We start from the raw sequence: 21,174 nt of genomic DNA, 5'->3' as shown, positions 1-21,174 counted from the left end.
GAAAACTCAAAGGGAAATGATAATTTCATCTGAGCAAAGAGTCCTCAGCCAACAAAACTTCATAAGTCGTCAAGATCGTCAATTGAAAGTTTTCCCCCTCCCTCTTGCATTTCAAATGTAGTGAAAAGAAGTAATTAGGGGGAAAGATTCGGTCTAAAATCACACAAGTCCTGAGGGTTTCTTGCCCCACCTTTTCCCAAGTCCCCCGGATCTATGGTATGTGTTGAATCGGATCAGTTTGAGGGCTGATAAGAGGTATGTATGGGGATTGGGGTGTGATGGGGCTTGGGAATCCCGTTGCGAGGGGTATATGTGGTGGTAGGAATAGGTGGGAGCATGTATAGGTGATGCAAGATGTCGGATTGTGCAGGTGGTTTGGTTTTGTGATGAGCAAGGTATTGGTGCATTCGCTTTGGTTACTCTCAGCCCTAGAGAGTTCCCACTGAGAGGACGGAGTAAACTAAAAAGAAATCAGATCCCCAACCCCTCTCGCTTCTCCACATTCGACGCTTCGGACGAAGAAGCCGACGCCGGGGCCGCATCCGGGTGGTGCTTCTCCCGATCCGCCCGCTTCAACTGCTTCCTCGCCTTGCGGCCGCCACAGCACGAGGCGCAGCAGGACCCCAGCTGCAGGATGAAGGCGAGGAGATTGAACCCGGAGGCGATCCACATGAACGCCAGCATGCGGGTACCGAGGGAGGCGCCGATGTTGAGGTCGTAGTCGGACGAGGTGAAGACGTTGCGGAAGATGATGAACATGACGGTCGCGACCACCGAGGCGACGATGGTGAAGAGCGCCGTCACGAAGGTGAGGATGAGGAAGGGGAAGGCGCGCAGGAAGACGAAGGTGCGGCGGCGGTGCTGCGGGTGGGTTTGGTTGATGGTCGGGTCGGCGGAGATGGTCTGCGGGGGCCGCGACGAGACGGCCAGCGGCGAGAGGAAGATCAGGATGAACGTGAGGACGGTCGCCGTCAGGAAGAGGCCGAACATCCAATGCGAGGCAATCCGCGCGATCTTGAGGGCCGAGGTGATATCAGAGGGCAGGGCAACTGGTTGTTGTTATTCCGAGTTAGATTGAGCAGCTGGAAAATATATCTAGGGGAGAAAACGTACTGGTTGCGCCGGAGAGAAGCTCATTAAGGATGATCTCGACGGGGTTGAACCAGTAGAGAGTCTTGGGCTTCGAGCAGTTCGTAATCCCCTCGTCGAGGTAGCCTTCGCAGAAATTCCAGAGGCCGACTTGATAGAAGTCGTGCAACCCGATGGTCCGGGCGATGGTGTTGATCAGCACGGCATTTGGGACGGAGAGTGGGATGATATTGGCCAGATCGATCTTGAGGAAATAGGTCTCGCGGATGACGGGTTTGTCGGCGACATTGCCAATCACCACCAGAAGCAAAAAGATCCAAGCAATCAGGTAGCACAGCGAGCGGATGATGCGATGCCAGAGTACCTTGGACCGTGTCCTACCGGCTTGCGGCCGTTGGGTGGACTTGTTGAATGAAGGAAGCTTTGCCATGGGAATCGGCGCAACTATCGAGTTCGGATCCAGGCGGGTGACTTGGAGGGAAGCCCCGAGGAGTTCAGGGGAAGATCAGATAGCAAGCTGCGGAAATCAAAGAGGAGGCTGATGGTCTGAACGAGTGGTTGCGTGGATGCAGAGTCGGAAAATGCAGGGCTGGAGAAGAACTGCTGCAGAGGCACAGGAAAGTGCGTGGGTGTATATACTATACACCCAAGGTCCCAGAAACCCAACCGACCACAGTGGATGACGTTACACCTCCAGGAACCACGTGCTAGGAGAAATGACCAAATGTCAGGGTCTTTAGGTTTGGCAGAGGGTGGAAAGTGACAAATCCAATGATAAGGACTATAGGGGGAAGGGGGGGGGGGGGGGGAAAGAGGGAGAAGATGAAGAGAGTGGCAGAGACTGATGAGGTGGACTTGAGGTGGACTGAGGTGGAAAGGGGATACAACAGGAGAAAGATCGGACAAAAGTAAAATTATCAGGTCGAAAAATGAGAGACACAATGGAGACTGTAATGGGGGTGTAACAGCTCCGCCTGGCGGTTTAGTCGCACGTAATGACGGCTGCGGCGCCCAAGAAGGAAAGGATAAGATCTAGACCCTCAGGGACGGTTCAGCAAAGTGGCTGGTGAGATATGGATAAGAGGAGGTGAGGTTCAGAGGTGGTGACTTTGCGATGAGCATGGGCGCGCCACTCGAAGGCGGGGGCGGCCTTGATGGCCCAATTGAAACTAGATGATGATCGTGGACGATTTTTTTCCCAGTTGAATGGAATCAATTGACTGCAATGAACAATCTCCATAGGGCTTGGAAGACGATTGACCGGATTGACTGGCGATGGACTGCCTATCAGGGATGAATAAGCGATGAATTGATCTGCCTGGAACAGTTTCGGGAGCTCGATTGGGTGGATTAGACGCCTGCGACGTCACTTGAGGCAGTAGCGTGGCCCCACTTAGCTGCCGCCAAGAAAGCCATGCGGGGCGCTTACCGGAGCCGATCCTCCGATCGTCTTGCATGAATGTAGTCTACTCAGTACTGACGAAAATACGGAGTATGGTAATTGCTCAAGAGTAAAAGCATTTATTTCGGAGAACAGAACAACAGAGATGGTAAACCATTGACAACTTTGGTCTCGATAGAGACAGCGAACCAATGCCCAGCAAGCCCAACCAAGATGTTGTGTTCCATTCTGTAATCTAAATGGAACCCGTGCAATACAACTAGTTGATTATCAGTTTAATTTTAGCTCTGCATCGCACATCGCTGTTGGCATCGCCTTCTTTTTCCGAATACAATACAATGTGTCCTCACTTGAACAGTGCATGCCATTCAACTCTAAAATCGAACCCCACCACATACCCTATCCTATTGACCGAGTGTCAACCACGTCGGCATTTTCGCCAAGCTGTTTGAGCTTCGCTTGGATTTGCAGATCTTGATATGCAGCCCACACACTCAGGAGTTGATATGGGGTTGGTATGGGATCCCCTTCACGGACAATAAATTTCATTCTTGACTAGCTACAAAAGACCCAAGCTCAACTGTGTAGTTTAAAAGTCCCGTGTTGAGAGGGTCTAGACCAGAATTCAGTATTTGACATACTCATAATTACACAGTACCAAGTGCAGTTAAAAAAAATTAACCCGAGAAAAAGGGCCCAAAGTAAAGGAAGGTTCAGCGTGGCGCAAGTTTTAGGTTAAGCAAGCAAATGTCGTCATTGGTTGAAATGGGGGCAAGGTTGCAGCCTAATCAAGTAATGAGTACCATTGCAGGGGTTGTCCTTCGGGTTAACTTACTGGTTACTGACTGTATCAACATTTCCCTGAAAATACATACACTTTTCTCCCCTCCCTTTTACCCTTAACCCTTTTTCATCATCGGGGGATATTATTATTATTCTTTTCTTCCCATCAGGCACATTACCCTCTCGCCTGATCTCTCGCGCAAATCGACATCATTCTTCTTTCACTCTTGACACTTATATTTTGTAGACACCCCCTTCATATATAATCATATAAAGTTAGATACCAGCTATTGAGACGGCAATCCCCTCAGTCTCAGCGCTGCGCCCCTCGCCTCCGATTTCCGCTCTTCCGCCCAGCCCGGCATCATGCGGGTGACCGCTCATCTGCTCCCCCTTCTGCTGGCCGGCATCCTACCCTCCTATGCCAAAGATGAGGCCACAACTATCACTTCAGCAGGGGATGGGGCACTCGTCCTGACTGGATCGATCACCACCTCCATTAGCGAAGCGACTCTCCCGACAGGTGACTATCTCTCGTACACCTCGACGATCACGCTCTCCAACGACCACACGACCGGAACTAGCACCAGGGTTGGGGTCAGCACCATCACTGATGCCAGCTCCTCGGGCAATGCAACGGCCACGACGACAAGCTCGCGCTCGAGCACTAGCTCGAACTCTGTGACGCTGCTGGTGGGTGGTGGCCACCATACCATGAATGGCACAGCCAATGCGACAAGCACCTCCACCACCTCCGCAACATCGACCCCGGTCGTCAACACGCAGCCCTGCAATGGCTACTCCGACTTCTGCTCGCGCAAGTACTCCAACATTACCATGGTCGCCGCGCACAACAGCCCGTTTGTCAAACCGGGCAACGCTGCGGCCAACCAGGCCTACAAGGTGACGGATCAGCTGAATGATGGCGTCCGCATGCGTAAGTCAATGACCTGGAGAATTGCGCAACATGGACTAATAGGCGTTCCCCTCCGCAACAGTGCAATTCCAGACACACTTGATCAATGGGACCCTTTATCTCTGCCACACGAGTTGCGAGATGCTCAACGTTGGCACGCTGGAGGACTACCTGACCACCGTGACCACCTGGATCAAGACGCACCCATACGACGTGGTCACGATCCTGATCGGCAACTACGACTACGTGGACCCGGGCAACTTCACGGCCCCCGTGCAGAACTCGGGGCTGATGGACTATGTGTGGACGCCGCCGAAGATCCCCATGGCGTTGGACGATTGGCCGACGCTGTCGAACATGATCCTGTCCGGGAAACGCGCGGTCGTCTTCATGGACTACCAGGCCAACCAGACCGCCTACCCGTGGCTCATGGATGAGTTCTCGCAGATGTGGGAGACCCCGTTCTCGCCCACCGACGCCGCGTTCCCCTGCACGGAGCAGCGCCCGCCGGACCTGTCGGTCCAGGACGCCAAGAACCGGATGTACATGGCCAACCACAACCTGAACCTGGATGTGAGCATCGGCAGTATCAGTCTGCTGATCCCCAACACGGCCATGCTGAACCAGACCAACGCGGTGTCGGGCTACGCGAGTTTGGGCCGGATGGCCGAGAACTGCACCGGTGAGTTTTTTATCTTCTCGGATCCAGCCCGCGAAGAGCGTATACTGATGTGTGCATGATAACAGATACATGGGGCCGGCCTCCGAATTTCCTGCTGGTCGACTACTACAACTACGGCAACTTCAACGGGTCCGTGTTCGCGGTGGCTGCCGAGATGAACAACGTCACATACAGCGGCACATGCTGTGGAACGGCCTCAGCGGCCCCGATAGTGCTGCCAGGGCCCAGCATGCTAGGGGCGTTGTTCGTGGTGGTTGGCGTGTCATTGGTGGGATGGATGTTTTAGCTTTTGAGTATATATACCTTATATCAATCTTTGTTTATTTTGATGGATCACGAGAAATGAGCGTTGTATGATGACTTGGAGGAAATATATAGTGCAGCCGAATCCATAATTTCCTTTCTCTTCTTTTTGCATATAGTTCAATAGTAAATGCGCCCACATCTGCCTGCATACAAGTAGACGAGGCCTACTTGAGGATGTATGGTAAGGTAACTACGGAATACTTCCTATTCTGCGGTGATGGCGAATTATTGCATTTGATATAGAGTGTCTAATCGAGGAAAGCGTTTTCGCTGCCGCTTGGCATCGCGGTGCGTGGTTTATACTTGAATTAGTCAAGTTGGTTCCAAATGTATGAAGCTCTTCGTATTAGAATAGAGGTTACTACCTAGGAGAAAGAGCGCTCTATGTTACCGGGAATGGTTCGTTTCGTTTGCGGGGATATTTGATACCTGAATTTTATGTGTGTACAAAATAGACGTTAGTTCTTCTCAAAAGTTAACCACATACTGCTATTTCCCTCAAGCCTTCCGTAGACTGGCATTCGGCCAAATTATGTCAAATTTACCCCCCGCATAGAGTACTTCGTTCCCACTGCCCTTCCCCGCTTTCGGCGTAAGCTGCAGGATGGCCAAATCCCCATCCCATGTGTCAATTCGTGTCGCGCATGTCCTCCTCAATGTTTAACCTTCGAGGCGACCCAAACCCCCAAGAGCAGGTTCTTGGTTGGATGCGGAAGCTCGGCCGTCGTCTTGCTTCAAGAAGGCGCTGCCGTCAAAGTCCCGTCACGGTATCTGCGGAGCTCCGACTCCGACGTGGAAGTGAACCTTTCTAGCCTCCGACGCGAGCAAAGTATCTATCGTCGCTTGCAAAGCGATCCGAATGACTGCTCTAGCGGCATCGTCGATTGTCTTGTGTGTTCAGTGGAGTCCACCCAACTGGCTTACATGTACCATACCTGAGTACATACATAGTAGGAATGGCAGGGAGCCGGGAGATAAAAACACTATCCCCAAACAGGACTAGCACGCACCTGACCCGAGCATCTCCCCTCTCTCTCTCTCTCCGCCTTAACAATAAACCAAGCATCATCAATCACCAGTCATCTAACCTGTCAAATTATCTCCGCCCACCCACACTCATCCTCACATCAATTGACCCCTCCAACCACCAGGGCCACTCACCCCCCCCCCCCCTCCCCTCCACCTTCTCTTTTCTATCTCACCCCCGCCCCCTTCCGGACAAAATGGTCGACATCCTCCCCCTAAGCAGCTACCCCTCGTACATCGACCTCCTCCCCTCCATCCAAACCTGCAACATCACCAACCTCCCCGAGAACTACTTCCTGAAGTACTACCTGTACCACGCGCTGACCTGGCCGCAACTGTCCTTCGTGGCGGTCGTGCGGCCCAAGAACGGGTACAGTAAGCATGGCGGCAGCGACAGCTACCCCAAGGTCGTCGGCTACGTGCTGGCCAAGATGGAGGAGGAGCCCACGGACGGGGTCGCGCACGGCCATATCACCTCGCTGAGCGTGATGCGCACGCACCGCCGGCTGGGGATCGCGGAGCGGTTGATGCGGATGAGTCGTATGTCCCCCATCCCCCATCCCCCATCCCCCTTCCCCTTCCCTTTTCTGGTGGTTGGGTGGGGGGTGAAAGTAACGAGAAATGCGTTGAAGGACGGGGAACGGAAATGTGCTAATTTGGGTTTCGATGGTGGCAAACAGAAAGAGCAATGGCCGAGTCCCACCGCGCGCAATACGTCTCGCTGCACGTGCGCGTCTCCAACACCGCCGCCCTGCGCCTCTACCGCGACACCCTGGGCTTCCAGGTCGATTCCGTCGAGAGCAAGTACTACGCCGACGGCGAGGACGCCTACGCCATGCGCATGGATCTGTCGGATATGTGGGTCGACTGGGCCAAGATCGAGCGCGAGGACCGCGAGCGCGCCGCCAAGGAGGAGAAGGACGGCGATGAGGGCGAGCCCGTCGGCGAGCTGGGCAAGGCCGACGACGGCGACAAGAAGGATCAGGAGAAGATGGTGCGCGTCAAGGTCGGCCGCGGGTTGGGGGTCGGCGATCTGGTCGAGAAGAATGAGGCGGCGCAGGCGAGTAACTAGTGCTGCTTATCTCCTTGAAATCTACCAAAAAAAAAGTTTAGAGTCAAAGGTTGGAAGGTTACAACTCCAAAACGGTTGCGGTTGCGGCCAAAATGCTTGTATGTACAGTACAACACAACTTCACATAAGAATGCCTCCGACTTTCAACCCAATACACAAGTAGACAGACAGACCGACGACACCTTGCTATGCATATCCGATCCCGCTTGCTAATTCGACACGACGCTAACCCGACTACGTTATGCTGAGGCCCTCGATTTATGCTCAACCTAATCTGCGTCCCGCCGAACTTCGTTTCCCTTCAGCTGTATTCTTTTCATCGGCTGGCTTCTCAGTCCCCTTGTCTGACGAAGTAGGCTTCTTATCACTACTCTCAGACTTCTCTTTCGGTATCACCTTGTCTTCTTTCTTTTCTACATCGCGCGATGACTCCGTACTCGGTGCACGAACCGAGCTGATCTCACTGGCTTCCGTCTCGGCCGCAGACCGTACCGGAGGTGAAAGCGAGGCAGCCGACTGGACCGTCGACGGAGCCTCGAGGCTGTTCTCCAACTCGAGAGTCTGAAGGCGCTGCTCCAACGCCGCATCCGAAGCAGTCTCGGACGTCTGTCGCGCTCGTTGCTCCTGGCGGCGACGGTTCCGCTTCAACCGTCGATTCTCCCGCTGTTCCTCACGGGCCCGCCGTACAACATCCCGGAAGGCCTTGCGCGTCGCTCGCGTTTCCTCCTTCACGGCGCGCTTCTCGGCCTGTTTCCGCTGCTGCTGTTGTGGCGATTCCCATCGGCCCCAGCCGTGGCGCCAGTGGCTTCGGCCCGAAACGCGGTTTTGCCGTCGTGATTCTTGCAAAAGATCGAGTTGGCGGCGAAGGCCCACGGCTTGCTCATACAGAGCTCGGTCATGGTAGTCATCCAATGACAACAGCTGTGCGCGGACGGTAGCCAGATCGGACGCGCTGAGTTCGGAAGTGGTTGAAAAAGTATCTATCGATGAAAAAGAGGTATCCGAAGCTTCTGAGCTCACGGATGCCCGCCGCGTGCGATCCGGCGGTGTTGAGACCGGCTGCTGGTTTGTGATGATGCCCGTTGTAGTCTCCGTCGGGGTAGCGGTGGGCTGGGTATAGGGTGCGTTGTAGTATCCGATTTTCGGGGGCTCGCTCGCACCCCACTCGTTCTGCGGGCGACCGCTGAACCCAGTAAACGCGTCGCCCATTTTCCGTCCTGAGAGGCCAGCTTGCTCCTCCAACCAGCGGCTATGAGCTATAGCCTGTTCTTCGACTTGCCGACCGTAGTGCTGGGCTTGTGCGCTAATGTGATCACCATATTGCGCAGCTTGTTCAGTAATGCGTTCACCGTATCTCTGGGCCTGGGAAGCCAGTGATGCTATCCACCCGAGAGGGCCGCCTTTTGATTGGCCCTGAATTTGACCGGTATAACCATATGGGGGCGCATTCCAACCCCACGTATTTGGTAGTGGATACTGTCCCGGTGGAGGCGGAGGCGGAGCGGCGTAAGGATACACAGGAGGTTGGACCGGAAGGACACCGGGAGGGTTGTAAAAAGCAGGAGGACCAAATGGGGCGGCATAGGGTCCAGGCACTGGAGGAGGCTGGTAGGGCTGGAAACCATAGGGTCCGGGACTAGGTGTAGCGTTTGGTGGAGCGGCGGCAACCTGACCTGGGGTTGTTGATGGCGCATTCGGTTCCTGCTGACGAGTTCGACCGGCATTCGAGGCAGCCTGTCCGGTGCGGCTTGTTGCAGCGGGATAACATTTAGGGCACAGAGACGATCGTGGCGTCCGTTGAGGATCCAGCACGTAGTTATACATCACACGGGCTGACCGTGGTTCGAAAAAGTATTGATTCCATTCCATGATCACTGCGGAAATGCGCCGCTTGCGATCCGCATCGCTCTCCTGAGGTCGATCCTTGCGATCGCGCTGGATTTCGGCTCTGAGTTGAGGGGGTAGTTCGGAAGACGACGACGCAAGTCCAAGATGTGGGGGGAAAAGACACCGTAGGAACATGTCCCAGTCCTGCTGGGTGATGTCCTCCGTCCGCGTATTCCAACACCGCGGACGACGGGGAAAGTCTTTAGACTGACTCCGTGGATAGATAGTGACGCAATGTTCTGCGATCGGCCGCTCGGGATTCTGCGTTGGAGCGACTCTCTCGGCGAAGTAAGCCGCTGCAGAGGTAAAATGGGCGGGCAGCGAGGCGGAGGCCGCTGTACTCTCACTCCCAGCGAGACTCGTCGCAGGGCTGGCGGGTGGGTCATACGATGCTGCATCACCCCCCCGCAGGCGGAGCAAAGTGCGATTAACTTCTGCAGATGCGGCGGCGTTTCTATTGCTGGCTTGGGCGATCATTGGATCGACCGCGGAGTATGGCGGAGGAGGAGGAACCTCCTCGGAATCCATAGCGAAGGCGTAGAGCGATTAAATGCTAGAGGACAAAGCGGGGGAGCAGTCATCAAAAGTGGTAGATCAACCTTCAGGCTCATCAATCGTCATCCATTGCGCTCAAGATGACATGGAATACCCACCAGCCCAAACGGACGCAGAGGCAACGGAGGCGCTGGAAGGCAGCAGGATTGTTAACTAGTACATCATCGGCGAACGCCGTCAGTTGTGGTTCGAGTTACACCCAGGCTCTGGGGAGGATCAAGACAAGTGGCAGGCAACTCACATGTAGGAATAAAAAGAAGTAAAGACGCGCCCGAGGGTATATGAAGGAAAAGCTAATAATAATAAATGCCGGAGATCCTGGTATGGAGGGGGAGGAAGTTCGGAGAGGAGGGAGGGAGGGAGAAGAAGGAGGCTGAGTGGGAATCATCCATCGGGCGGCGGGCGGAGGATCGGCGAATGCACTGAGAAGTGCCAAATCACGGGGCGGCTTCCCCGCTGACTGACTTCCGCCCTATTGAGTCGATCACTATAGTGGTTTCATGTTGAGTATATCTACTATGTCTTATGCCTGTCTGTATAGTACAGGACCTAAAGGAATTTGTCGGGAATATCATCTCTGATATATCTAGTGTTATATTCAAATCCAATCTAATAAGGTATTGAGATATCCGCAGCACTATCTGATGCGACCAGACAGCCATTTATTTACTCCGTCCTGCTCCCAACGCCATGCCTATATGCAATAGAAAAAAAATTTCTTGGAATCTCAATCCCATGCATCACCCCATCCGTCATCCTCATCCTCATCTTTGGGTTTGGTATCGATCTTCTTAGCAGGTGCAGCCGTCCTCGATTGAACCACACTGCCACGACTCGATGTACGTGAAACAATCGCAGAGCTAGTTTTGTTCAAGCCCTTAGGCAGCGGCTTCTTGACCTTCGACTGTGCCGCAAGCCAGCCTGCAAAGTCCGGCTCCCCGCCATCATCGTATGGTACTGCGGCTGCCTTGGGCGTTGGGGCCGGTACGGAAGGGGTGCTGCTCGCGGCTACTTCGAACGGATCCTCTTCCTTAAGCGCACTCCCCTCGTCCTCATCGTCTACCGCGCCCCAAGCGTCGTACACATCCTCAGGTTCTTCTTCCTTGGCCACCATTGGTGGCTGCTCAGACACGGATCGGTTTAGGGAATGACCCGCGGGGCGCGCTGTATCCTTAGGGACAAGTGGCGATGACCGAATTGGACGAGGCACTGACGCAGAGCGCACAGGCTCTGGCTCGGCAGGCTTGGCAACATCTGCGGTGGGCTCAATTTCGCCATTGGCCGCCGTAAGCTTGTTTGTGAAAGACGAAATGGCCCATCCCGCCCATGATTTGTCGTTGCTTGTTCCAATGCGAGCGGTGTCTTTGGCGGGTTCGGGACTGGTTGTGGATGGAAGCACCGTGTCGGCCATGGTGCTGCTAAACTTTCGGATACGCTGAAGGTAAAGGTCCAGGGTCTTATTTGCCTGGTCTCGCACCATCCTAATTTTACTGCATTAGCCCCAGCTCTATGCATGTTTTAATGAGAATAGCGCATACTTCTCTTTATCCAGTAAAGAAGGGCAAATGGCGGGCAGCACTTTGCCCGCACAATCCTCTTCCGAGAAGAATTCCATCGTTGCGCCTAACGCGAGTAAACCAGCACTGCGCGCGTGTACAAACGGGTCTCGAAGGGATCTTGAGAAAGCTGCGATGAGAACTTTGGATCGTGACTGCCCACTGTCAGCAAAGGAAATCAGCATAGCTCTAAATCGCACTTACACCCTGTCCAAGATTCTTTGCTATTTTGCCCAAGCAGATAGTTGTATTGGTACGGATTCCGGGTTGCTCATCATTCGCAGTCCGCGCCAGATATTTCAGTAAGTCACCATTAATAGTGCGGTCGTGGAGTTTGTTGATAATTGGCAAGACAGCCTTGACTGTCTGCTCGCGGACCACGGGTGCCGCATCCGTGAAGCCGGAGGTCTAGTATGGTAGTGTTAGCAGGGACAAACAAGCAAAGCGGCGATTGACCTACAATCTGAGGGAAGATTTTATCATTGACAATCCTTTGGGGTAAATTATCAATCATCATCGGTAGATGGTCCAGCAGACAGACCCGCAGAGCCCGATCAGGGTTGCCAAATAGCCGAACAATCACTGGGGTAAGCTTCGCGTTGAACTCCTCCGATGACAGCTTAGAACCGATCTTTAGAACCGCACTGAGCACTTTCGGGCCGCCTCCGCCGAATTCGACGGACTTCAGAAGTTCCGGAAGCACCTTCATCTTGAAGAACTCCTCAGGGAAGTCCTCCGACAGGGAATCGAGCTCACTATACCACTTAGCATTAGTTCAATTCTTGTAGAAATGGAGCAGGGACATACTTCACGAATTCTTCCCGTTCAACATCGTTTTTCAGGCCCAGACTTTCTATGTCGTCGCATAAGCGGATGAGCGGTGTCTGGAAAAACCCGCCGCTCTTCTTTCCCTGCTCGACGAAATGAGCGGGACTCAGCCGCAGCTTAGGGTTGGCTGTGCATAGCCGTTTATAGCTCTGGTGCATACTAGGTGGTATGTTGGTCGTCTTGCCCACCTGGTCACCACCTGTGAAGCTGCCATTGAAGACTTCATAGATTAGTATTCCCAATCCGAATGAGTCAATGGCTGTGAGCGGGTGGCGCTTGATGATATCCCAGCCCCCCTTAACGACTTCCGGAGTTGTGTATCGAGCCGCGTCAGGTAGAAGACTGGCATATGTCTGTTTAAGAGGTCAGCACTCCTCTACGTCCCACTTTGGCAGAGTGTCTTACGTATATAACGGCGTCCTCCTCATTCATTGAACTTAAAATGTCAAACCCTCCCAGCTTCCACTCGCCACTTTCACTCGTGAAAACCGACGAGGCTCTGACGGCACCATGGACGGACGACGCATCGGCGTTTATGAACTTCAGAGTGGACTGAGACCAGTGTTAATCAATGTGGCAGTCGTCATCTATATTCAGGACAGCACACATACTGCGACGGCGTACAGCCCCCATTTGGCCGTCTCCTCGCTCAGGCTTCTCCGCTTCACGTGCCAGGATAGAGGTACAACACGCTCGGTAACGATGTAGAGATTGGCGTCCGTCTGCAATCAATTAGAGTCATTGCCCTCAGCAGGAAGTGTCATGTGCAAAGCCGCGCATTACCTCAATCGTGTCCAAAACCTTGATCACGCCGGGATGTCTTAATGTTCGTGACTTTCGCACTGCATTTTTGGCGAGCGGTAACCGAGACTTGTTTGCGGCGATATCGAATGTAAACACACTACACGGTGACCCGTCGTCCTATTTGTGGCAGCACGTTTCGCATTAGCTCTCAGTGTCAATGCGACCCCACGAGAAAGTACATGAAGCTTCATACCCGTTTCGTAGCATTATGAAGAGCCCAAATGGAGTCGGCAATATCAACTCTGTCTCCGAGGGAGTAAGGAAAGGAGCTGCCTTTGGCGATGGCAGATGCGACAGCAGATTTGAGGAAATCCATCGTCGCGAGTGGGGAGTGGGTGATAGGGGATTGGCCGCTGGCTGGTCTCAAGCAGCGCCGGTCGCAACAGTTGTTCGAATATCGGGTAGAATGTAGGAAGGGTGTAGCAGACAACAAGCGCAGTCTAAAGTCTGTTCCAAAGGCGAGAAATGTTTGCGGCCCCCAAATTGACAATGGGTTGTTGGTACATGCGGAGGAGGAGAGGGGGAGTTGACACTCAATCAATAAGAATACAATAAGATGATCCGCGGGACTCGGCCAAGTTGAAGGCGGAACAAGACACCCAAGGCCACACTGAGTGGGCTCCAGCTTAATTGGAACACTGCTGCCCCGCCCCGAATCAGGCTTAGCGCCCGGAGGCCCAGTGCCTGAATTCTTTCTTCCGCCCCCTCAGCTCGAGCTTCGTCATTCCATCTTCATCTTCCTTCCTCCCATCGCGTCTGATACCCTCCTTTGTTTACAGTCCAGATGATGGACTCTATCTTTTCATGATGCTGATAATGAACAGCGTCTTCGCCCATTATGAGTATCCCTTGTACCTGCTGATCTAGTGTCCTTTTTTTTTCTCATCTCATCCCACCGGTAACCTTTCTAACCACTCACTTTACCATGTGTTCTATTTACCATCTTCATCCTGACATTCTCGATATCCTCCTACCAATATGAAACCTACGCCAGTTACCCTCTCCCTCCTCCCCCCCCCCGCTCCCCCTTGCTCCACCACCACGATTCCCCCAAATCAAAATCTCCAATGATGCGAACCTGGTAAAAGGTCAGACCGCGCCGTCCGCCACGAACAACCACACCCCAATCTACCACACCAAACCACCACCGCGCCAAGTTACTTCCCTCCTCGACTGCCCATCTCACCCTCCTCCATGCCATCCCACGAACTTCCCACCGCCAGATCCACACGAAACCTACGAATCCCACCCACCCAAAACCTCCCCATAGCCTTCCTACTATCACCCCACATCATCCTCCTTCTTCCTCATTCCCCAACCCCTCTCCCACATCCCCCCGCTCCCCCATCTCCTCCTCCTCCCTCCCTCTCCCTTCGCCCTTCACAGCACAAAAAAAGCAGACTCATGTCCTTCCAAACCCTCAAAAGACCAAGGTCTTGTCAAAAACCCATACAAAACCTCTGGTCCCCCTTGGAAAAAGAACACAGGACATGTGTATAGCAAAACATGCCGCAATTTGGGGTTTCTGGTTCCGCTTCACTTTCCATGAGGAACTTTTTCAGAAACTATAAGGCTGCGGCGGACATTTGCCTCGTCTCTTTTATAACCTTATCCCTTTGATCCCTGTCATCTCGTCTGACTCATGAACGATTGGGGACGTGAGTTCTGGCCGTGACAGGAGGACAATTGGGAGAGGGGCTTTGAAAAGTGTGAGGTTTGTGGGATTTGATAGTAACTGCTGTGCTGTGAATGGGGTTGGTGTGAGAGGAAGAGGGGGGCGGGAATGGTGGGGTTATGGGGTGGGATGGGGGGTATAGAGGATACTTTCTACTGTATGCCGTATGGTACATAGTATATGGTAAATGGGGAAGGAGGTTGGGGAGCGGGGTTTGGGGTGTGTTGAAGGGTGGCTGTGGGTTCTCATGGGGCTTGGTATATGTGGTTTGCTGTGGAATTGAGGCGCTCTGGGGACTTGGTGGTGTGTGAGGTTCGTTAGGATGAATGGGGAGGTTATAGATCATGGGAGAGAAGGATGGAAGTACTGCGGTGGTGGTGGTTGTTGATGGTGTCGGTTGGTCGAGGTGGATTGAATGACGACCGAATTCATAAACTGAAAAGACCTGAGGAGATTGCACATTCCCCCTATATCTGTCATTGTTCTGTGGTGTGCTGAGGCGCAACACGCGCAACTTACTGACATAGACTTTTAGCTAATCAGATTGGAAGTTCCATTGTTTTTGAAGTTACTAGCAAATCACCCCTCAGATTTCTCCCTCTCTTCATATCCGTGTCTTCCATACAAACCTCTTCCCCGTTATAACCTCAGCCCCTTCCATCATGCTCGTGCCGAACTACATTATTAGTAGCTTCCACGGACACATCATCCTTCATGCCACCGCATTCTTCCACATGCACTTGTCCAATCTTCCATCCCTCGCGCGAAAAAATGGTAACTGAAACCTAATAAGCAGACAAAAATGAGAAAACGAATAGTCCCCCAGAACACCATTGCCATAAAGCAATGTCTTGAACAGTTTCTCATAAATGGTATGGTCGGATCCAAGATCACTTCCAACAACCGACGTGTAGTCCGTGTAGAATGGCCACGGTCTGCGTCACGCTCATGGCTCTCCCCACACCAACCCGAGAGAATTGCTATTATTCACCCTGTAGCCGATTCTCTGGCCAATCTCTCGGGCACTCGAGCCTGGCCGGCCGAGGGACTCAATATAAGACTGACGAGTCGTCTACTGCAATTAGTCTAGGCCGCACACGGAGATCCAGGACCAAAGATGAACGCACCAAAATGTAATAGCAATCCGCTCGCCTGGAACTATATGCGTCTTCAATAAGCGAAGAGCTAGGCGCGAAGGTAACATGGTACTGATATTTTCGAGAAACACTGAGGTGTGGGTCGGCACGGAGGTGGAGTCGCCAACCGTGAGTCGATCTTGTTCACGGCTAAGTGGAGTCGAGTAATGCCCATCGAGGGTCAACACAGCCTGCGATTCAGGGTCTTGCAAAATCAAGAAGAGATTCATTTCACTTCGTCTGCAGCTTCCTGGGGTTGAGCACCAGACGAGGCAGCCTGTGGAGGCTGAGCAGGCACCTGAGGTGGACCTTGAGGCATCTGATTATAGCCGGTACTGGGGGTGCGGTGTTGATGAGGGGGGTAATGATGCACTTGGTGAGGACTAGACTGGAAATGGGTTTGCTGCTGCTGGGGATAATTTCCTCGAACCGGGGGCACTGCCAGCCGAATGTTAGCATGCCTGTAACTGGAAGAGCGTGCTGGGCGGTTACATACTGTGTCCTGGCTGCTGGGAAGGGTGCACTGGCTGTCCATGCTGTCCGGGAGACATAAACATGACGGGCTGTGGGGGCTGGCCCTGTTGAGAATTCTGGTGCATCATCATTGGGGCACCGCGGCTAGGGCTAGGATAACCACTATGGGGCTGGGGAGGTGGTGCATGTTGAGGATAAGCATGGCCAGGATTGGGCGAATACATCTGCATCTGAGGTGTATAGGGAGCCACACCTTGAGGAACGCCCATGTAAGGCCCACTGGACGGTTGCTGAACCATCATGGGTGCACCCATGCCAGATTGTGGGTTCACGAATTGAGGATTGCCAGGATAGTGTCTCATATGAGCGGGTTGCGGGCCGCCCTGGTTGACGTAGAACTGTGGCATAGGCTGCCCGAACGCCAATTGGGCATGTGGTGCCATAGGAGAAGGATAACCATGCTGGAGACGAGGAGAAGGGAATATTTGAGATGTTGACGCTGACATCTGCATACGATGGGGGTCATCGAAATGGGGTGGACCCGAACCATGATGCTGCTGGGGATGAAGATGAGGGCCGTGAGGAGGGCCAGTTGTCGGGGGCATACCCTGGGAGGACTGCGGATACTGGAAGGGCATCTGTGGTTGATGTGGGATCGACGAGTTTGACGCAGAACGGTTCTGGGGGGAGATAGCCGGCACAGAGGCAGGGGGCTTGAACATCTGTAGATATGTCTTCTCTTCGTTGCCGGCAGGCACATCCCAGGTGGGCGATGTTTTATAGGCAGGGGGTATGCCACCATTGAACTTGTAGTCTTTGTCACTCTTTTCTGTGCTTTCCTTCTTCATGCGCTTGATAGGATTGAATTGTTCGTTAAGAGAGGGTCGCTCTGAGATTGGGCGTGGCTTCTTTGCACCAAAGAAAGCGGACGGGCTAGTGGCCCGCGAGACAGAGCGTCCACGAGCAGATGAAGAGGAGATGTTTGAGGTGCTGGGTGTGAACGTGTTCGCTGCAGGGTTCGGCTTGAACTCCATAGCTCTCACATTGAATTTACTTGAGACCGCTGAAGTCGGAGTCTGCGCCTTGGTCGGGCTGGTGACGGTAGGGTGATCACCGGCGGGGCCACTTGGCGGGCTGCGAACCTCGTTGATGGGCAGGGGTGCAGGAATCGCTCCCGTCGCAACTCCCTTCCTCTGCTGCAAGTTATCAGCTAGACGGTGGCCAAGCATTCCTGTGGCTTGACGGCCCGCATGCATGTTCTGCTGAGGTAGTCGCCCAGCGGGGGCACCATTGGGGCCGGTTGGGGGGAACATTTGCCGACCGCGCGAGAGGTTGGAACGATCGGTCTGGGCCAGAGGGGGAGCGGTAGTAGCCGCAGGAGCGCGGGTCACTGGCTTCGGTTCTGTGGATTCTGGGGAAGCTTTCGTTGCTGTTTTCTCCTCAGCATGTTGCTGGGCTCGCTGGATGATCTCTTCCTGTTTGTGGGGATCTTTGGCAAGAATCGGCACTAGGTCTTTGGGAACAGGGGTAGCTAGTTTGAAGTTTTTAGAGAACTTCATCAATTCGTTGAGTTTAATGGTGCGGTCGTATGAGGCTTGGTTACGGCGACGTTCCTGCATCTTCGCTTTTTCATTATCGGCGAATCGACGGAAAGAATCCAACACCTCAACCTCAACATTGGCAGTAGCATTACTGGCAGCGGGCAGGGCAGGGCCCGGTTGAGGTTTGGGTGCCGCGGGTTTCTTTTCCGCCTCAACAACGGGAGCGGGAGCTGGAGCGACCCTGGATGGCGTAGATTGGGCCTGAACCGGAGCAGTCTCCTTCGGCGTCGCAGTGGCAGCATCCTTCGGAACAGTGGGGGTCGACCGGGCAGGGGCTGCGGATGCGGGGAGAGCAGCGGATTGAGCGGCATTCTGCCTCCTGGCTGGTGGGGTGTACTTGTTTGGCTGTCCGGAGATAAGGGGTGGGAAATCCTTCTCATCACGGCGGACACCGCTATATTTCTCTTCTTCATCCCCGTCATCCGCAGACGCCAAACCTCGCTCTTCACGGACATGGACATTGTCCGTATTTGTGCCTTCAATCTCGCGGGCGATCCGAGCAGCCTCTGCTTCCTTCAGCTTATAGGCAGGATCCGAGCGATCAATCCTGGTCGTGTAAATATTCTCGTCGTAGCTACTAGTAGCGCCGAAAAGTCTTGCGTTCGCTTCGAATTGATCCCATCCGGACGAGGCATTTGCGCCGTCTAGGGACAAATCCACATCTGTGTCTGCTGCTGGCTCCCAGCGCTTCAGGGTCCGCTCGCGAATTGCGAGGTTGCCGGAGATGTCAGTATCAGTCTTAAAGCCTACGGAGGCACCTGAAAAGTTGTCAGTTTATGAAGACGACGCGGGGACTAGAAACGTACCGTTCGGAGCCTTGGCAAGAACATCAGTGGTGGAAACATCGGACACTGAGATGTCGACTATATCTTTAACTTCAAAAGACATGCTGTGATCCGGTGCAGATCCCATGAATGGGCTAGAAGCCTCACTCACTCCATTCGGTCTGTGCTGTTCCTGCTTATTAGGTCGTTGAACCATCTTCAGAAGGAACGAAGATTCGTTGGGCTCTAGAGACGCAGAGGAAAAGACTCCGGTGTATCTCTCTCCAGTTTTAGTTGTGACAGTCGCAGTTAGCCCCTAATAGTTGTTAGCTTCTGAGCTGTAACTTAAACGACCATCGTGGCTGGATGAAGCTTACAATAAAGCTGGTGAGCAAGAATACAAGGCGATCATGTGCATGGTTATCAGGCGTGTTAGACTCTTTGGAGGGATTTTTAAACGAGGCTGGCTGCTTTTGGGACATGTTGCCGTTTTGCTGCGCATATGAAGATCGCTGAGTGATTGGGTTTCCTTGTGACCAAGCCTTCTGGGAGTTACTGCGTCTGAGAGGATAATTGTTAGTTAGTATGTGTCTAGACCTATATCATGCAGAACTGATTTTGGAGTATCCAAGGGCAAGGTGACGTAAAAAGGCACAGGCGGGACAAGGCAACGTCAATTGAGACAATTGTCCATGGACTCAGGCTCCCTAGGAGGAACCATGAAGTCAAGAAGGGCAGAGGAGAAGACCAGCGGTGAATAGGGTGCAATGAGGTGAGTCGGTCGGAGGAAAGGGCCGCAAGCAACAGGTAGCAATGAGCGGGACAACAAAACATACCTCTGTCCACCGTCGAGCGGACTACCAGATTGACGCCGGTTTCCATCAGACGCCTTGGTACTGGCGCTGGATCTCAGTGTAGGCCGAGCGCTGGGATTCTGCGCATTGACGGCATTGCCGGATGCATTATTTGCGGCCGGCACGGAGTTGACAGTTGAAGCCATCTGGCTGGATCGCCAAGTGACGATAGAGCTCTACGTCGGCGCACGACGTAAAGTCGCAAACTGGAGGGACGGGAAGGCACGAAGCCAGTAACACACCGCCTGCGCGAACAGTGCCAGACGGACGGCGATAGAGGTATGGAATGGGAGGAAGAAGCAAAGGATAGAGGAGCGCGGGGGTGGAAAGAAGAGGACGTAGAGCAGACCAGGCGAGCCAGCGACAAGTCACGGGACCTCCAATTGGAATTCCACCGACAGTTGACGAGAGGGGTGGAATTGAAATGAAGAAAGAATAGAGAAACTAGGGTGGAGAAATAAGACGAAGGAAGAACTGACGTTCAGAGGAGGAGGATAACAGAAAGAGAAAGGAAATAATAGACAACGTCTTGATCAAGACAGACGTCGTCAGGAGAGGCTGTCAACCGGAGGGGATTGATAGTAGGAGGGAAGGAAGGAGAGATCAATAATATTTTGGGGGGGGAAGGCGGGCGCGGGAGGGTGTGGAGGGGAGGAGAGAAGCCAGAAGAGGTCGGCGTCAAGATTAGAGAGACAGAGAGAGAGAAAGAGGTGTGGTGATGGAACTGGAGCTGGAACTGGGACTGGAACGGTTACGGGTTTGCACTAACCACATTATTACGGTAAGGTCGGGGTTGGTTAAGCTTGTCAGTGATTCCGAGTGGACATCAGAGACCCTTGGTTGGTGGTGCAAAAGCGTAGGTGGGGAAGACACCATGCTCATTTCCATTACCTTAACATTATTCTTCATGCTGCTGCTGCTGCTGCTGCTGCTGCTGTTCTCATCCCCATTACAACGATGATTACCTTGTCTAATGAAGATTGGCTGGGTCGGAATGAATTATACTATACGCAGTACTGTACTAAGTTACTGTACTGTATGTACTGTACACAATTTAAATCAAGTGTGTTGGTGGTGCCGTCATGCTTCATCCTCAACCTTTTCCCTTCACCTATTACATAGGGTAGGAACCAGTATGAATTAGCAGTAAGCAAAATCATATTCTAGATAACTTCTGTCTTCTGCCCTTCTTTTAATAACCTATCAAGAAACGATACAAAGAAAGCGATTCTCCTTTTATGCGTCCGCTCCAGGGAATCAGAATGCAGAGATGCACATGCGTATGTGTGTGTGCATCTGTTCCACCTCGCTACTGAGACGCACCATGTCGCCTCACTCCACATGCCTATGCCTCTCCCTCCGTCGGGTTGCCAATCTCCAATCCCCAACATGAATGGACTCGGCCTTGCGGCCTGTCATAATCCACCCGAGCACATTTGATCCACCGTCACTGGAGTTTGAAATACTATGTACACTAATTATACCAATTACGGACATGTTGACCGGATCAGTACCCCCGAGATCTGGAATGACCCCTTGCTGCATAGGACCTCTTTATTCTGAGTCCACGTCCTTCAAGACGCTTCATCTGATCTCTGTGCTGTCAGCGCGGCTGAACAGCAGCAGCGTTGGCGGCTCTCATCTGCGCAGAAGAAGTTGTGACTTGAAGGGTCTTTACTGGTGATGTCCCCGAGCAAGGGTTAACCGTACGGCCAACGCATCCGACAAATCTCACAACAGGACAGTTCAATCCGCGTACGAGTC

General features: G+C 53.2%; 6 protein-coding genes across 6 annotated transcripts; 2 read left to right on the top strand and 4 right to left on the bottom strand.

The window, feature by feature from the left end:
- Positions 1-471: 471 nt before the first annotated feature.
- Positions 472-1,519, bottom strand: ASPACDRAFT_28650 (SUR7/PalI family protein; the record flags this gene model as incomplete). The annotated part of the gene is made up of 2 exons (XM_020199581.1): positions 472-1,049; positions 1,114-1,519. 2 exons carry the CDS (start codon positions 1,517-1,519, stop codon positions 472-474), a joined length of 984 nt encoding a protein of 327 aa, XP_020056829.1.
- A 1,955-nt stretch (positions 1,520-3,474) lies between these two features.
- ASPACDRAFT_78433 (PI-PLC domain-containing protein) lies at positions 3,475-5,273 on the top strand. Its single transcript, XM_020205176.1, has 3 exons — positions 3,475-4,211; positions 4,273-4,872; positions 4,938-5,273. Exons 1-3 carry the CDS (start codon positions 3,641-3,643, stop codon positions 5,156-5,158), a joined length of 1,392 nt encoding a protein of 463 aa, XP_020056828.1. The 5' UTR covers positions 3,475-3,640; the 3' UTR covers positions 5,159-5,273.
- Positions 5,274-6,401: 1,128 nt separating this feature from the next.
- On the top strand, positions 6,402-7,276 carry ASPACDRAFT_52172 (peptide alpha-N-acetyltransferase complex A subunit ARD1; the record flags this gene model as incomplete). The annotated part of the gene is made up of 2 exons (XM_020202579.1): positions 6,402-6,744; positions 6,885-7,276. The coding sequence occupies 2 exons, from the start codon at positions 6,402-6,404 to the stop codon at positions 7,274-7,276; spliced, it is 735 nt and encodes a 244-aa protein (XP_020056827.1).
- Positions 7,277-7,545: 269 nt separating this feature from the next.
- On the bottom strand, positions 7,546-9,691 carry ASPACDRAFT_52171 (uncharacterized protein; the record flags this gene model as incomplete). The annotated part of the gene is made up of 2 exons (XM_020202578.1): positions 7,546-7,581; positions 7,694-9,691. 2 exons carry the CDS (start codon positions 9,689-9,691, stop codon positions 7,546-7,548), a joined length of 2,034 nt encoding a protein of 677 aa, XP_020056826.1.
- Positions 9,692-10,245: 554 nt separating this feature from the next.
- Positions 10,246-13,498, bottom strand: ASPACDRAFT_118816 (COPI-interacting protein CEX1). The gene is made up of 9 exons (XM_020196203.1): positions 13,100-13,498; positions 12,886-13,023; positions 12,714-12,824; positions 12,508-12,654; positions 12,082-12,455; positions 11,735-12,029; positions 11,479-11,682; positions 11,257-11,429; positions 10,246-11,199 (listed from the first exon to the last, which is right to left on the bottom strand). Exons 1-9 carry the CDS (start codon positions 13,220-13,222, stop codon positions 10,446-10,448), a joined length of 2,319 nt encoding a protein of 772 aa, XP_020056825.1. The 5' UTR covers positions 13,223-13,498; the 3' UTR covers positions 10,246-10,445.
- A 2,445-nt stretch (positions 13,499-15,943) lies between these two features.
- Positions 15,944-19,556, bottom strand: ASPACDRAFT_52169 (putative PAB1 binding protein (Pbp1); the record flags this gene model as incomplete). Its single annotated transcript, XM_020202577.1, has 5 exons — positions 15,944-16,155; positions 16,214-18,550; positions 18,599-18,872; positions 18,934-19,117; positions 19,393-19,556. The coding sequence occupies 5 exons, from the start codon at positions 19,554-19,556 to the stop codon at positions 15,944-15,946; spliced, it is 3,171 nt and encodes a 1,056-aa protein (XP_020056824.1).
- Between the last annotated feature and the right edge of the window lie 1,618 nt (positions 19,557-21,174).

The sequence above is a fragment of the Aspergillus aculeatus genome (genome assembly GCF_001890905.1).
Source record: "Aspergillus aculeatus ATCC 16872 unplaced genomic scaffold ASPACscaffold_7, whole genome shotgun sequence".
Classification (NCBI taxonomy): domain Eukaryota; kingdom Fungi; phylum Ascomycota; class Eurotiomycetes; order Eurotiales; family Aspergillaceae; genus Aspergillus; species Aspergillus aculeatus.
The sequence above is the reverse complement of the archived record's forward strand: the minus strand, read 5'-3'. Positions and strand labels throughout refer to the sequence as shown.